General features: G+C 44.4%; 1 protein-coding gene and 1 long non-coding RNA gene across 4 annotated transcripts in view; one reads left to right on the forward strand and one right to left on the reverse strand.

Moving 5' to 3' along the window:
• Positions 1-17721, forward strand: part of LOC142829192 (uncharacterized) — a 48172-nt gene that overhangs the window by 26337 nt on the left and 4114 nt on the right. The window lies entirely within an intron of this gene.
• FAR1 (fatty acyl-CoA reductase 1) overlaps positions 12349-17721 on the reverse strand; it is a 68488-nt gene continuing 63115 nt past the window's right edge. For all 3 annotated transcript variants that reach the window (XM_075927847.1, XM_075927845.1, XM_075927846.1), the window contains exon 12: positions 12349-15307. In XM_075927847.1, coding sequence (XP_075783962.1) covers positions 15145-15307 — 163 coding nt within the window. In that variant the 3' untranslated portion in view covers positions 12349-15144. The remainder of the gene's footprint in view (positions 15308-17721) is intronic.

Below are 17721 nucleotides of genomic sequence, written 5' to 3' on the forward strand. Positions count from 1 at the left end.
TGGCAAAGACTTCAGTGGTCCTGCATGATGAGGTCCAGGATCAAAAGAAGCGGAATTGGCAGTTGTATTGACAGCTTCAAGAGGGTGAGGTACCAGCGCTGATGACTCCAGGATAACATTCACCTCCATCTCTGCAGAGCTCGAGAAGCACCTTGTGAACCGATGGGGACTGGGGAAAGGCATACAACAGGGCTGTGTGCCCCAGGATCAAGAAAACATCCACTAGAAACCCCAGGCTGGGGCTCCAGAATGAGCAGAAGTGTGGGTGCTTCCGGTTGGCGAAGAGGTGAAGGTGGGGAAACCTCCACTTCTGGAAAAAGGTACGGAGGACGTCCAGCCGGATTGACCATTCATGAGCGAAGTAGTGGTGGCTTCAGGCGACCTGCCAGCTGATTTTGGACTGCAGGAGGTATGATACACCCAGGTGAATTGAGCAATGCTTCCATTTTGCAGATTTAGTTGGAATTGGTCCTGCCTAGAGCAGGGGGCTGGACTTGATGACCTTCTGAGGTCTCTTCAAGTTCTATGATTCTATGACTTCCTGGCAGAGTGAGGATGACCAAGCACCACTCTAATATACCGGGTTGGCCTGGGCACCGCTGAGTGTGCCAGATCAGGGCAAATTGCTCAAAACCAGGTTTATTTACAGCCCATGACTAGGATCCTTCCATATAAAGGCACCACACTAGTCATGCAGAGCACTTCAGCTGCCCCTCTGGCCAGCAGCAAGCCTCACAAGCAAAACCCCTTGAACACTCCAACATTTCCTGTACCACAAGCAGACCTACACCTTACACAACGTGAGAGGTTACAAAACCAATCTCACCAACTCTGAACAGATCCTTCCAGTCCCCACGCGGGGCCAATCCGTTAGCATCTGAAATCTAACCGTGTATTAATAAAAGAATGAAAAGACTGAATATGAGATTGTTAAAGAGAATACATTACAAATGTTCATCACAGAGTTCTTGATGCAGGCTCTTAGCAGATATGTTACAAACGGATAGCTTAAAAATTTCTGGTGTGCATTCTAATCCTCCCCAGCTCTCTGTCCCTAGAAAGGATGCTTCTGGTATCAGGAGCAGGACTGAAGACAAGATGGAGGCAGCTGCATGATACTTTTATGTTCCTGGTGCATCCCAGACCGGAGCTGGTCACGTGATCAAATGATGTATGTCTTTCATGCATGTAGCCATGATGGACTTGCTGGTTTGTAGGTTTCCAGACGCATTCCTCAGGTGTATATTGGCAACCCTGAGAGCGATCGTCCATGAAACATCACTAATGAGCAGTCATCCATCGGATAACCATTCCTCACAATAGGTAGCTGAGACCTAATTCTGTCTCCCAGACAGAGAACATTTCAAATACAACAGAGCCCATATTCATAACTTCACATACAAAAATCATACAAGCATATGAGTAGCATACATAGATTCAGAAAAAAATAAGATTTCATTTGACACCTCACATGGCCCACTTTGCACAGAATTTGGAGCAGACACCCACTAGCAGGTGCAACGACCTGCCTGCTCATTGAAATCCAATAATGTGACAACTACCTTGCTTGGAAAATACAACCACCACGTACATCATGGAGGTGAGATGGAAAAGCGAGGCACAAGAGGTGTACTGCCCAGAGCTCCCGCACATAGATGTGGAGTGACAACTCCTCTGTTGTCCACATTGTTTGAGTGTTGAGGTCCCCCAAGTGAACCCCACAACCTACAGTGGTTGTGACAAGACAGACCATGGGTTGCGGAATTGAAACGGGATGCCAATCAACATCCACTGGGGGTCCAGCCACCACCTGAGTGCTTGGATCACATGGTAGGGAACCATGACCACCATAATGATGGTGTTGTACCTAGGATGACAAGTCAATGCAAGCCAGACTGGAGAGGTCACAAATGGAACATGTCTAATGGGACTACATATGTACACATGGCCATGTGTCCAAGAAGCTTGTGGCATGTCCCAGCCATAGTGACTGGAAAGTCAGCAAGCGACTGCAACTACTAGGTTATCACAGCATAGTGTTGCTCTGGCAGGAAAGCCCAACCCCTGGTGACATCAAACACTGCCCTGATTAACTTGATCCATTGTGTGGACATGAGGATCGACTTTCTGGAACTAACAGGCCTAGTCTTTGCAGAGTGGCCAAGTGAAGCTGACATGAGTCTCCACATGACAGTAGGAACGGTCCTGCAAGAACCAGTTGTCAAGGTAGGAGTAGACCTGAACTCCGTGGTAGCGCTGCCATGCATTTGGTAGCACAGCAGAAAGCCAGAAGGGGGAGAGACAGTAAACTGAAAACTGGATGCAACTTCTGTTCAAAAGTCTGTCGGATAGTCTTGGCTAAGGTTAGGATGTATTTTATGATCAAGAGGCCACCCAGAAGGACCCTTAGGGGACAGGATGTTGACCATGAGGTCATTCTGCTCTACAGCCTAAACTTCCAGGTGGAAGAGGTTAAGGGCTACCTTCTGGAGTAGGTTCTGCAAAATCCTACAGTCCATGGAGGGAGGGCCTGTTATGGAAATGCTCACCACCACCCCATTCAGTGACAAAGACAAAGAGGTCATTGGAAGTCCCATGCCCTGCTCCTCCCCCTGACTGATCCTGGGTTTGAGCCAATGGGCTCAGGAGATCCTGACTGCAAGATCCTGATGGGCAATTAACAATTGCCTCTGGAACCCTGGACTTTTAGGAGGGGCCAAGGGAGGACCAGCAGGCAACGTGCCCTTCGTCTTGTTCAAACTCCAATGGTGTCCAGAATTACCACTGAGGCAGCCACTGGGGTGCTCCTTGGTCCCTGGGAAGGCAAGGGCCTGCCCTCATGGACTGGTCAGAGACCATCAAGGCTTCCCTCTGGAAGGATGTGGGAGATCCTGAACGAGGCCAAGGTTTGACTGAGCCAGGAAGCATAGAAGGGTGCAGGATCTCATCATTCACATGGTACAATGCAACAATGCCTGGATCCCTCACAGAACCATGACCAGTGCTGCATGGGTCACCCAGAAGACAAAGGGTGCCCAGAAGAGGACCAGTGCAGAGAGTGGAAATGGCCTGGAGGATGGCCCTCCTGGTATCATTTTTGCTCAGGGAGAGTCCAAGACAATCGGGTTCCAAATGTGTGTGGAGCTCAGCACCTCTGTTCCTCAGGACAGAAGACCATCGGGACTAGTGGGCATTGAGGGTGTGGGAGGCTGGTGGTGCTGCCAACACTGAGGAGGGCTTGTCCGCTGTAGAAGGCCATGCTGGAGAGTGAGACCGACACCAGGTGGAGGGCTGCAGGTGCCACGAGTCCATTTTTTTCCCCAGACCTGGGACTGAAGGTGGTGCACTATGTATCAAACCACTTGGTGTCATGTTTTGCCTTTGTGGCCACAAGGAGGACTCCATGAGGAGCTGCTTTAGATGAAAATCCCACTTCTTTCTAGTCCAAAGACCTTGCAGATCTTACACTTATCTGCTTGGTGAGTTTGCCCCAGGCACAGAAGGCAGGAATTGTGGGAGTTGCTTGTCAGTATAGACTTCTGGCAAGAACTGCAGGGCTTGAATCCTTGGGACCTTGGTATGCCCAAGTTTCAGGGGAAACACGAGCGAGAAGGAGAAATCCCTTCATTCCCGGTGCTATGAATGCTAACTAATTGCTTACTATTGTCAAATAAACTAACCCTAAACAAGAGGGACACATGGCGCTTGCAAAGCAAGAGAGCCACAGTTCTAACAGCCAACAGTAGAGTTAATAAAAAACCAAGGATAGGATTGGTCAGCAGGGTCATATATAGGGCATCACACCAGCACTACTGAAGGGGACTCCACAGCAGACCTGACTGACGGCAGCTAGGGTAAAACTTTCTGGCAACTGTGCACATGGCACACGCATGGACACGCACACATGCACCCCCCTGATTGCAATATATACGAGCAAGTACTTGAACTAGACTGAGAATAAGGGTATGAGCCTGACTGTGAACATAGAAAAATTATTTTCATGTGATTGCTTGAAATCATCTCTGACCTAATCCCTTCCATATAAGAGTTGGCTCTGTATTTTTCCCCCATTCTTGTTATCACTTAAATACCACAGCCACCCAACCAAGCAACTTCCCATCAGGAAGCTCTTCAAATGGCAACCTTCAAAGAATCTCCCTTGCCTTCTACAGAGGGATAAGGAAACCGAAGCTGGAGCTGCCAGCAAGGTCTGCCATGCCCTATCTGTAACATTTTAATACAGGAAAGATACGATCTGGTTGATGGTTTCCCCTTCCCTTCCCTCCCCCCAGTCCTGAGGCTGAAAATATTTCTGTAAGATGTGAAGAGCGGAAGCAGAGTTAGCAATATTGGAGCACATTTGCTGACACACCAGAACAGGGTAGATGAGGGAACAGTTTGCGGAGGGAGGGGGGATTAAAAAATATACAAGAAATTTACCTTTCAAATGTTTCTTAGCACATCATTACTATTTCCTCTATTTAGATTTTAAACCATCTAAGGCAGGAGACGACTGTTACTTGATCCCTCCTGTCACCCACCTCCAGAGAAACAAAGGCTAGAGACACCATTCCTACCCATCCTGGCTAATAGCCATTGATGGACCTATCCTTCATGAATCTAGCTCTTTTTTGAACCTTGTTAAAGTTCTAGCCTTCACCTCATCCTCTGACAAGGAGTTCCACAGGTTGACTGTGTGCTGAGCAAAGAAAACCTTTTTTTTTGTTTTAAACCTGCTGCCTATTAATTTCATTTGGTGACTCCTATTTCTTATATTGTGAGAATAAGTAAATAACTTTTCCTTATTCACTTTTTCCACACCAGTCATGATTTTATAGACCTCTATCATATCCCCCCTTAGTCTTCTCTTTTCTAAAGCTGAAAAGTCCAAGGCTTTTTAATCTGTTTTCATATTGGACCTGGACCAAACCCCTAATCATTTTTATTGCCCTTTTCTGAACCTTTTCCAATGCCAATATATCTTTGACGCGGCAACCACATCTCAGTTCTTTCTTGCCAGAACTCTGACAGAAGGGAGGAAGGTGGGAGGCTGAATGGACATGAGCAACACATCTTAAAGAACACACGTTACAGAACATTTAACTGTCTTTTCTTTGAGGACTTGCTCATGTCTATTCAACATAGATGACTATAGGTAAAGGTGGATAGGAATGATGAGAATGCAGAGTGCAGTACAGCCCTGCCAAATGCAGCATCGTCTCTGGCCTGCAGCTTGATGGCATAATGAGACATTATGCCATGTTACTGCTCATCAAATGTCCTGGATCAGGACATGCACAAGGTAAGCACGTGAGGAAGCCTGAGCCCTGGTGGAAGGGGCTCTAATCAGCTGGGCCCCTGCCAACTCACAGCACTTGTAGATGCAGGAAGTGATCCACATGGACAGTGGCTGGGAGGAAAAAAATTGGGGAACTCCTCCTACACTCCACATAGGCTACGAAAAGCTGCTTGGATCTGCAAAGGGCACAAATCCTCTCCAGGTAAATGGCCAGTGCCCTGTGCACATCTAGTACATGAAGGCGCTTCTCCTCATTGGTAGCATGAGACTTTGGATAATTGAAGACTGGTAGAAAAACATCCTGGTCCAAGTGGAAGATGGAGACCAGTTTAGTGAGGAAGGCCGGATGAGGCCGCAGCTGGACCTTATCCTTGAAAAACTGAGTATATGGCTGTAGCCTGGTGGGGAACACCCTAGGGAAAGAGGGGTGTCCCCCTCGGAGTCAGTGGGTGGCCACACCAACCCACTACTCTCCGTCCCCAGCTGGTTCAACGGGGAGCTATTCCCCTAGAAATCTAGAACTCCCAGCCCTTGTGCAGGGCAAAGGCTGCAGTAGTCAGCCAGTTAATAAGCGAGCTCAAATGCAGGGGAGGCTGCCACAGTCAACAGCCTAGCCCTTAACACAGAGCAAGGGCTGCAATCAGTAATTAAACAGTTAGGTAGCCAGCCCAAACACAAGGGAGGCTGCAACAATTAAGCAGTCAACAAGTAAACAGAGGCCCAGTCCTAGGGCAGGGCAAGGGCTTCACACAGAGCAAGCCAGCCAGTTCACAACCAGTAAGCACAGGTAAGTAGTCTGTCTCCTTGTTCAGGAGGGGTTCAGGTACCTTGCTTGTGGCTGCCAACTGAAGGAGGAGAGACTGCCACCCAGTCAAGGAATGCTGCGTCCATATGGAGAAACGAGTCCATTTGGCAGACTAGGAGGACTGTGCTGGGGGCTTTCTACACTCAAGAGACTTCTGAACTTTGCCCAAACATGACCAGCTCCTGGGGGGTAGAAAAACAGATAAACCATGGCTTCAGGTGGAGTAAGCTGAGAATGAGGTAGAGTAGATGCCCTTTGTCCTGGGAGAACAAGTCTTGTCTCAGCAGCAGCCACCTGGGCACATGGGACACTAGGTTCATCAGTGCCCTGAACCAATGCTGGCGTGGCCAGGCTGGCACGATAAGGATCACCGTTGTCTAGTCCCTCTTAACTTTCTGCAGGACTTTGTTAATGAGGGGAAATGGCGGGAAGGCATAGAGGAGATCCTCCAACCACTGGTACAGGAATGCATCTGGAAGGGAGCCCCACTTGAGGCCGAACCAGGAACAGAACTGACTGCATTTCGTGTTCTCATGTTGCAAAGAGGTCCACTAGGAGAGAGCCCCAGTCTCAGAAGAGGAAGGCAGTCACCTCAGCGTGGAGAACCCACTTGTGCTGAGAGAACTCTCTGCGGAGATGATCTGCCATGGCGTTTTAAACCCCTGGGAGATGACAGGCTTCTAGCATGATGCTGTGCAGGACACAGAACTCCCAGAGCCTCATAGCCCCCTTGCAGTTCTCCAGGGAGCAGGCCCCTCCTTCCTTGTTTATACAGTACATGATAGCGGTGTTGTCTGTGAAGACGCGCACCACCGTGCCCATGAGATGAGAGAAACCCCACATGAGTTCCTGATATCCCTTGAGCTCTTTTTATATTTATGTCAAGAGTAATCTCTCGAATAGAGCACACTCCTGCAATGAGAAGGCTCCCCAATCTCAGTCCGAAGCAGCAGTCCAGAGTTCCCTTGAGTGTGATTGAGGATGGTATGGGATGCCCAACAAGACCTACACCGGACTTGCCTACAAAACCAGGGCTGACAGTACTTGTGGTGGGACTGTTACCACTCTTTCCAGAGAGTGTCTTAGTGGTACATACACCAAAGCCAGCCACAGTTGGAGGGGCCTCATCTTGAGTCTGGCCTGGGGCACTACATCTGTGCAAGTAGCCATATGTCCCAGGATCTGTAAACACACTTGTGCTGTGGTAATAGGAGGGTCTGTGAATGCCAAATGAGGGCTGACACAGCATCAAATCTCTCGAGGGAGCGATGCTCTAGTCATGGTAGAGTCCAGGACCGCTCCAATGAACTCTATCCTTTGAGATGGTACCAAGAGGCTGAGCTGGCAGTACGTGTCCAGGATGAGATGCACATTGTGCTAGATCTTCAGTTTCAACAGGCCCTCAAAAAGCCAGTCATCCAGGTAAAGATACATCTGCACACCCTGACACCTCACATATGATGCTGCCACCGGCATGCACTTGGAAAAAACCTGGGGGGTGGGGCGGTAATAGACAGGCTAAAGGGCCCCGACAGCAAATTGGTAGTGGTTATTTCCCACTATGAACCTCAGAAAATGCTTGTGACCTTCAAAGATGGCGATATGGAAGTACGCATCCTTGATGTCAATGGTGGTATACCAAGATCCAGGTCAGGAATGATGGAGACCATGTGGAACTTGAGGCAGACCAAAAATTTGTTGAGGCTGCCTAAGTTCAATATAGGCCATAGGCCCCCTTTCACCTTAGGAATCAAAAAGCAGCCGGAGTAGAAACCGTTTTTCTTGAACTCTGGCAGTACCCTCTCATGATTGGAGGATAAGAGGGTGGCGTGGAGGAGAGGTGGAAGATATAGCCATGTTGGACAATGGCTAGGAACCAGACAGTCCAATGTAATGTCCCTCATTGCTGGGAGGAAGGGACGGGGCCTGAAGGAGAACAGGCAGGATGTTAGCAGTCTGGTATGTCGACTCCAACCAAACCCTATCTGAAGCATCCTCTCTCCATGGGGAGTCCAGCATGCTGTGGACAGTGGTTGTTCTGGAGGGGGCTGGGAGCCAGCAGCAGCCTCAGTGATACCTAACATTAACCAGTTAACTAATTAATGGGAATTTACATCCCTACTGAGATGGACTGCAACTGCAGGTTTTGAAGTTACTGCAAAACTATCAAGTGTCCTGCATTTCCACAAGCCAGAATGACAATACTGAACTAACCATGACAATTACAGGGTGGAGAAGACCATGTCACTAACCCTCCCCACCACTGACTGAAAGGTCCATTTCCCATGGAGGTCAACGAGGCTGGGCTATTTTATAAGTAAAGCTACCGAGAAACGTATGTCAATGCCATGATGGCAATGTCTATATTATGTAAATAATACCTAGACATTGTTTGGCAATGATTATATGTAAATAATACCTAATCATTGCTTTGTGTGTCAGTAACTCAGAAATGTGTTGTCACAGCTAGCTCCATTCAGGTCACGGCAACATGCAGCCCAAAGACGGAAGAACAAATCCCTTGAAACTGGAAGTCAAAACATCTCACCTCTTCACAGAGCTCAAAGGGCTTGTTCACCCAGAGACACAAGTCATGAGAATTCTCTCTAGAGAAATCCATCCTGCCTCTCTGTGGATATGTCAAGAGAGGCATCTTAACAAGCCATTTAAATCAAACTACTTGGATGAGGAAGACTCAGAGTCTGTCCATCATCCACATCAGAGTGACACGGTGATTTCATTGCCATGATCACAGACCTGATCTCTCTGTGGGCTCTTGTGGAGCAGTAGAGAGCCTGGGAAGGTCTCTTTGGGAAGGGGGCGGGGGTGGAGAGGTGGCAAGAGGGGCCGGAAGTGCCTATTTCAGTGGTTCTGAAACTTTCTGGCCCATGGACCACCTGACAATGTAAATCTTTCCACAGACCACCAGTTGCTAATGGAAACTCACTGTTAATGACATAATTACACCCAAGTCATTTTGCTAGTGCTGCAGCTATTAAACAGATTGAGTATTTTAACTTTCCTATGTTAGTTTATCAAACTTTATTTAAAATGATACTTTGGGTGGGGGGAAGACTATTAACTTCCCTGCTTTACATCATAATTTGAACAAGTTTTACTGCAACGTTTTATCTGTCTCATTTATTTTGCATGTGAAATCCAGGGTACAGTGCCACTGAAGTATTATTAGGAAGACGTTAGGTCAAATCCAAACAGAATGGATAGTTTGTGTGCCTCTCATCCGTCTACCAAGCACTCACCTAGCAATTCTAGAATATTACAATTCTAGATTTGTCCTCATTTTTTTCCACTTTCCTAAAAAGAAAGAGACTAGACTACCTGTTGGTAGTTTGGTTTTTGCTCACTAGACTGCTACAGAATGTTGGCTAAGATGGTCAGAGAAATGCCATGTACTGAACTTTTTTAAAAAATGTGTTTTTACTATTGATATCTATACAGTGCCTACCAAAATGAAACCCAACTATTACTACAATAGAAATAAAAACAAACATTCATTCTGGGGGAAAATCAGAGTATCCATCTAATTATTGCCCCATGAGAAATGCCATTCAATTACTTAATGAAATGTAATCACCATACTAATAGTTGACAGGATGCAACAGAATTAAAAGAAAAATCCCACACATTGCATTCAAAAAAGCATTCTTAATGCTTTACATTTTACTTCAGTACATTTCTAAACTAATCAGAACTTTTAGCCTCATCAATTAGTCATTTTCATTTCCCACAATAATGCACACAGTTAAAATTACTCAAAGCCGTCAATGTTTTAGCCTTTCCATATCATGAAAAGACAAGTTGGCAGCATATTATCTATCAATGAGTCACAGATCTGTTAAAGCATAGAGAAAGCCAAATAGGCCACCAGCCTCATACCACAAAGAATTAACAAGATACTATTTAGGAAAAATCGCTTTGAGATTATAAATAAATCCTGAAAGTGGTAACAGCTAACATTTATTTTGAGGGGACAGAAAAACGGGACTGATGGACAAGTTAACTAACCTTTTATTTATCTAATCATCTAAAGCAGACAAAAGAAAAGCAAGCTTCTTCAAACAGATAAAGCCAAAGTAGATGCATTGCAAGAGGCATTACAATAAGTTTAAGAACAGCTTTGAAGTGAAAAGGGAAAAAATGAGACTCCATGAACCCAACTGCCCTTCTCCCCTGTACAGACCAGTGCACTGCAGATTCAAGGCATGAGTGTGTAATTCACACACTGTTTGCTGAGCTACTGTATAGCTTCTAGCAAGTTTACAGTGAACACTTAAAATGTTTTCCAAATTGAGCATTTTTAAAAGGACAACATAAATAGAATATTTTAAGTACTTGCTGACATTTTTCTACAATATCCTAGCTTCATTCCTGTATTTAATTATCAATTTGTTCCCCAGTGTCATATGAAATGTGCAAATTTAGTGCTAAGTAATATTTTATCAACACCTTTCTTCTTGCCTGTATAAAAGGTTGAATTTTTCCTTAGATCTGACATTTACTTCAGTCCCACAAAACCATTCATGTACATTAATACTAGACCAGGATTAATTTATAAAGCAAGGTTATAAAAATTCATATCACTTGTATTTTCCAGTATATGGATATTTTTAACTTTCTTTTGTATTTTTGTGCTCATGTCTAGGATTCAGATATTAGAAGTGTGCAGGTGTCAAGAATTAACAAATGTAAGCATGACAGGTTTCCAGCAAGAGTCCCTCTAAGCTACGCAGCAGCATGGCCCTGCAGCTGCTTAATGAGCCACGCCCAGCCAGAAGCTCAGATCTCCATGCTGGGAGAATCACTGCTCTATCCTTAGCAGGGAGCTGCTGATGTAGCTGAGGGAAAGCATCCCTTCCCGAACCAGGCAGCTCTGTGCACAGGACCCTGAGCTCCTGGCTGGGCAGTGCTCATTAGGCAGCTGCAGGGCTGTAGTATGGAGCAGCTTATTAAAGGGAACCTTGCTTATAAGTGTACCCTTTCAAAGGACAAGTGAAAACAGGCATGAATGTCATGTCTAAACCCTACTGAACAGTATTTTGTACAAAGCTAACAGCACTTGCTCCTGCATTCTCCTCAAAAGCTGTGCTTTCAGTCTCTGTGGTACAGTGAGTGCAATTCACTCGTGCAAACAATATATTGCAAAGCCAAAGTGTACTGCACATTTCCTTGTGATAAACTTGTAATATGAACTAGAATTTCCTAAGTTTCAACTTCAGGTACCTTTTCTTCCTAACCTTTACCTCTTTTCTCTTCAAAAGGAAGTATTCATGCATTCAGATATATATATAAATTGCCATTACCAAATGGATAGTAATAGTGAGGTGACAAACTTCAGTATGACCAAATATTCCTAGCTAGGCACTTCAGTAACACCTCAAAATCTTAAATTTGTACTGTCTCCTTAAATAGAATAGTATTTGAGAGACAGTAAGTCTAGTTGGCAAAGATATGAAAACACAAAAATGCAAATGTAATTACAAAGAGCTTATCAAGATAGCACAGGTTGCACCTCCCAAAACCTGGACTTATCTGGTAGCATCTGTGGTCTGGCAGGACCATGGATGTTTCTGCATGAGAGAGCCCTGAGGCAGGAGGGCTAGCAAGCTGAGAGCCCCACACACAGTGAGGTTGGGGATAGCGGGGCTTCAGCAGCCTGGTGGTGGTAACAGGCAGGGGCAGCCTGGAGACCCACCTGGAGCTGGGGCAGCACGTGTGCGCCAGCCTGGCAACAGGGCTAGTGCCACAGCAGCCCGACTGGGGCTGCGTGCTGGCCTTGCAGCAGGGGCAAAGCTGCAGCAGCCTGGCTGGCAGTAAGACTGGGCTACAAAAGCCCAACCGGGGAAGCTTGTCTGGGGCTGTGGCAGTGGAGCCAGGGCTGGCCAGCAGTGGAGCTGGGCTGCCGCAGCAACCCCCAGCTGGGACCAGGGCAGCTCAGCCAGGGCCACGGGCCGCCCAGCTGTGGGAGTGGTGCCACAGCAGCGGAATCAGGGCTGCTTGCTACTATGCTGGCAGTGGGGCTGGGGCAGCCGTTCTGGCAGCAGGATCGAGGCAGCAGTCTTGTCCATTTGGTGATAGGGGACCTTCCCTGGTACAGCAACTTCCCTCATCCAGGACTGCTCAGGTCCCAAGGGGGCCAAGACCAGAGCTGTATAACCTTGAATTCTGTACATCTTATTCTCAATTAAATATTCCACACATTTTAAATCAAAACATGACAAATTCAGTATATGTAAAGATGCAAAAATATTATAAACAGCATATTTAAGGGATTTGTTTATTTTTGGTTTACAAACAAAGGCACCCAATGTTTCTATGTATGTTTTATAAAAGCTTACAGATTTAACATTTCTCTTAGTATGTTCCTATGACAGAAAATCCCATGATAGGAAAAAGCACTTTTCCCTTGGTCCCATATTTTAGATACGGATATACCCGTTTAATGACCATTTGTTTTCAGACTGCTCTCTCTCTTACTTAACATGTCAGATTTCACTGTTATTTAGTGAGTTACAGGACATATTAATCTTATGGTATCAAAATATAGACCTAGTATGTTCTTTTTATAGTTCTGGAAACAGAAAACTGAAAACATTAATATGAAAAATATTAGTATCCTATATGGAAAAAAGTGCCTTCAGATACAATTTTAATGGATGATTCACGTGGAATGAACAAATGTATTTAATGCCATAAGTTATCATCAATTCACAGGATGACTGATGAGTGTATATAAAATAAAAATAGTAATCCACAGCTAACCATAGCTTCAATTATGGAGAAAAGCCTGGGTTTTTTAAATGGTAACATTTATACAGGAAATATTAGCGACCTTACGCCCAAAGTGAGACGTAGTTACTTCAGTAATTTATTTATACAATCCTTAAGAGTATTATGGACAAGAAAATCAACTCAGTAGGTTCATAGTTCTCAGCTATTAAAGAAAGTATTATTAAAGGAACAATGTAAAAAACAAGTTATGGTTGCAGAGAGGAAAAAAGTTGTTTTACTATTAATTTCACAATCTTGATACATTTGTGCCTCTTTTCAAGTTCACCTACATACCAAGAATGGAAAAAAGTGGGTCAATAAGATTCCAGGCACTTTCTGCAGAAAGTCTACATTTTATCATTACTATATTTTCAAGTGGAACAACAGAAAATTCATAGGGAGGTAGTTATAAAAATACATTAGGGATATTACAGTTAAGTGTAATACCTCGAATCGCAAAAGCCAAAATTTATTATAGTTTCAATCATTATCGGAGGTCTCTCACACTTCGTAGTGTGGTCCTAGACCATGAGAGTTTATCAACGTAAAGAATATATACACAAGTACCTTCAAAAGGAGCTAATGGTTAAGATACTCACTACATAGTATTTAGCTTCAACAAAGTCATTTTCTTTCAAAATTAGATATATGCCCATGTGAAATAAAGCGTTTTTCTTTAAAGTTAGCTTTTCACAAGAACAGCAAAATAAGCTCATTACACACTTCAAATGTGATAAGAAAACAAATATGTATACATGTTTTTGCAATTTTTGTATAATTAATTCAAAATTTACCCTTTCCAGGTGTATTCAAAAATGTACGGGATTTAACTACAGCACAAACAAACATTTTAATGAGAAAATACCATGTAGGTGTGTGCAGGCAGTTTGTCAAATAAAAGCAATGTTAAAAATGTTTTAAAACAGAATTATAGGCCATTGAGATTTAAAGGGAAAATCATTAAGTGTTGTATTAAAGTAGAATTCAGCTGTTTTTGCAGTTAAATATGTATTTCTCCCACTAATAAAACTGACATGCAGAAAGATATTTCTTCAATTTTATCCAAGAGTGTGCTACTAAATATTGTGAGGTTAAAAAAAAGTCTTAAGATGTACTTAAGTCCTGAAGTAGGATTCCTCTTCCCCCTACCTCTCCAGTGAAATGTAGGTTTGTGCTGTATCTTTGTACTTAAATCTTAACTTCAATTCTTCACATATTAAGAGAATGTTGTTGAAATGATAATTCTTGGAGGTAGCATACCTTGCTAAACCATTTTAATCTGATGGAGTATATATAATCTGTCTTAGAATATTTTTTTAAATTTTGGTAATATAAAAAGTAGCAAAGGATATGGAAATGTCTCTGGAATAGGTTAATCTTGAATCAGGTTTGCATTTAAAAAAGCATGGTCTCTGTGTTCCTAATCAAGCCATCATTTAGGGCAAGTAAGTTCAATAACTTGCAGATCTGTTCTTTTCAGTGTTAGAGTTCCTTTTCTTTTTTTCTTCAATATAAGCTTTGATTCAGCTTTCAGACATGCAAATAGTTTTCACTGATCTGACTTTAATAGTAATTTCATGACAGTATCTAAGAGCAGACTTAATCAGTGTGTGCATTCTGAAGACTAGATCAGCCTTTCAATTAAGAGGGATGTATTTCTTTCAGTGAAGGAGTCTACATCATATCCTTACAATCTTTGAGGAAAGAAGTGAAGGAAAGATGATAAAAATGAAGAGCAGAGGAGCCATCAGTAATTTACAAAGATCCACAGTCACTCGTATGGGCTTGTAAAGGGATAAAACTCACTAATACAGGAGAGTCTCAAATAAATAAATCTACAAACAATATTTTGTTCTTACTGAATGTGCCTATTTACAACAACAAATAAAATGAGAAGTTAATTGTTAAGGCAGACTTTAATCAAATGCTTTCCAGATTTGCACAGTTATATTGGTCAGCGGTTCAAATTTTTCTGCCAAGACAAAGAAATAAACTTGCTGTGGATTTTTGTTTGTTTGTAATGCTAACACATTTGTCTAATGCCAATCTGATCTGATATTTCAACTGTTTTATTCGCTATATCTTCATGGGAATACACAATTAAACATTACATACACTGTACTGAATATTTCACACTCCAGGTTTTAAATTTCATATTTTTACAAAAGATGAGATGACTAAGTACATTTTACAGGCTTTGTGCAGTTAGTCCACCATATGCATAGATGTCCTAATGCTAAAATTATTCTCTTCAGTATCTCATAGTACTGGATGCTCTAAAGTAGGACAGGAACTTGTAACACAAACTAACCACAAAGTACCAGATGTTTCTTGCCATTTGTGATCTTGCAATAAAAATACGCCAGATCAGGATCACAAGGACTGTATTGAAGCCGTAACGTATATTCCTTAACCTGGGAAAGAATTAAAGAAATGCAAAAATTGTTAAGTGTTGAGAAAACAACAACCACTGTAGATGTAAGGTGCTATAGAAGTGCAACCTCTTACTTGGTATGGGATTTAATTTATTCCACATTTCTCACACCCAATTTGCACTGTGAGCCAAATTCAGTGAACAAAGGGGTAGCAGTTAATCTCCAGTCAGCCCAAAGAGGTGAGCTCAGACTTAACTGATTAAGGGACTTAGAAACAGAGAGAAAAGCCAGTCACATATCTGTGTTAGAAACTGTAATACGGAATAAACAGAAATGTAATATGCCAACAGCATTTATTAAGCAAATTCAAAGTCCACCATATTTAGCCATCAAAAAATAAGCAAAGGGATCACATCATGTGCCATTTATTTTCTTAATAGGTTCAACATACACAGTGCTGATTGTGGCAGACAAAAAAAACCTACAATTCACCCCTTCTGAAGACTGACTGTTCACAAAGCTTTAAAAAGGTTAATTTTTATTGTAATACATCCTGAAAATAAGTAGGTTTCAGAAGGTGTGAATCCAAGATGGTGGCTCTGAACCATGTAACAGGTTTTTGTAGCTTCCCTAATCTGCTATCATTCAGTTTTTGTTCTTTATTTAAGATAAGCACAATTAGAAAATGCAAACCATAGGCACAACAGAACTACTTCACTTTCTAAATCAGCAGAATCATTTGCCTATTTGCAGCCCCTGTTTTTTAAAATGTAGTTATAACACTACTAGGGGGCTGCACCCCCTGCTCACTGTACTCGCCAACCCCCCTCGCTGGCCACTTTTGCAACCAGAGACCCCGTTAATCTTGCACTAAGCCCATCTGCGCTCTCCATGGCCCCAAGTCATACTCACCCTTCTCCATTCCCACCCACCATACCCTGGACGGCCCCCTCTATCCGAATGCTCTCTGCCCATCTCGCAAGCTTGAGCCCTTCAATCACCAGCCAGTCCCCCACCCCACACCCTTCCTACTCCTGCCCTACCTGCCAATAAAATAGTCCATGGTCCACAGCCCTCCCCCCTCCTTCCAACCAGCCTCCACTCCTATACCCACCCCCTTCCTAATCCCCCCTCCCCACTCATCCCCTTTCTTCCATTCCTACCCCTACCTCCTTCCAACATACTCCTACACCCTCATCTTTCCCTAACTCCTCCCCTTTTACACTCACATTGTCCATCCCCCTCACAGCCAGTCCTCCCTCCGCACCCTTCCCCCTCCTGCCCCACCCACTTGAGAAGAGCAGTAGGTCCCAACTGGGCTGACTCTGAATACCCAGTGCTCACTAGGACCCTGAGGGAACTCACGTGAAGTACAGTGGCATGGCTTAGTTTCTGCAGTGTCTTGGGGATCATCTGCCCTGGCAGCTCTCCCAGCCCCTGTGGGCTGCTGAGGTTTGGCGGCTGAGGCAGAATGTAGCTGCCTGCAGGCCCCATGGGGCCCTCTCAATCAGTCCCATGGAGTGGCTGATTGCTGGCCCCTGTGGGCTGCTGGGGTTTGGTGGCTGAGGCAGCGTGGAATTGGAAGCACTGCACTGGGAACCGGCTGATCTCCTGCAGGTCCCGCTCGGGTCTTGTGACCCGCCCTGAGGAGGGGCTGAGTGCTGGTGCCTGTGGGCTGCCTGTTTGGTGGCTCAGGCGGCGGGGAGCTGGCAGCGCTGTGCATGGGGTCAGGCAAGGAGATGGGTAAGGAAGGACAGAAGAGCATGGCATAATTTACCATCCAGGTTCAGCTGCTCAGTCACAAGCTGTTTGCCATGGCCTTCACCTTCTGAGCTAATGGGATTAGCAGCAGGGAGGGAAGGAGGAAGTAGGCCAGGTGGCTGAAGGGAGAGGGGATGCAGAATGCAGAGTGACATCATCACATCACAGTCATACCACAGGAAAAACTTTTACATAGCGAGAGATTCGGATCAAATAAAAAGTGTTCTCTTGCTCTCCGAGTAAGACAGATTTGTTCTTATGGTAGCTGTAGGTAATTAAATTAATCGTCCTCTTTAGAGAGCTAGATAAAGTGCTTGGTGAATTTTAAACCACTCTTCATTGGCTAAGCAAATCCATCTTCACACCAAACCCTTAATTTAAGTGTGTGTGACTATTACAACTTCTAAGTGCTGTTCAAGTTGCACTAAAACCTACATATCAAGATGAGTAAGTTTTGAATTTCCAAAACACATCATTGTGGCATCTGGACAAAAATATTTCAATGTTCTTACTAGAAAGCTGTGCCCCCTGCTCTCTACACTCACCAACCCCCCTCCTTCTAGGGGTAGGAAGCCCTAGCTCTCTCTCCTCCTCCCTATCTGCACAACTAGCCCTGGCTCTTCCCACCCCCCCAGCCACGCCATGAGCCCTGGTGCTCTCTCTCTTTTCCACCCCACCCCACCCTCAGCAGG

Source organism: Pelodiscus sinensis, chromosome 4 (assembly GCF_049634645.1).
Source record: "Pelodiscus sinensis isolate JC-2024 chromosome 4, ASM4963464v1, whole genome shotgun sequence".
NCBI lineage: Eukaryota > Metazoa > Chordata > Testudines > Trionychidae > Pelodiscus > Pelodiscus sinensis.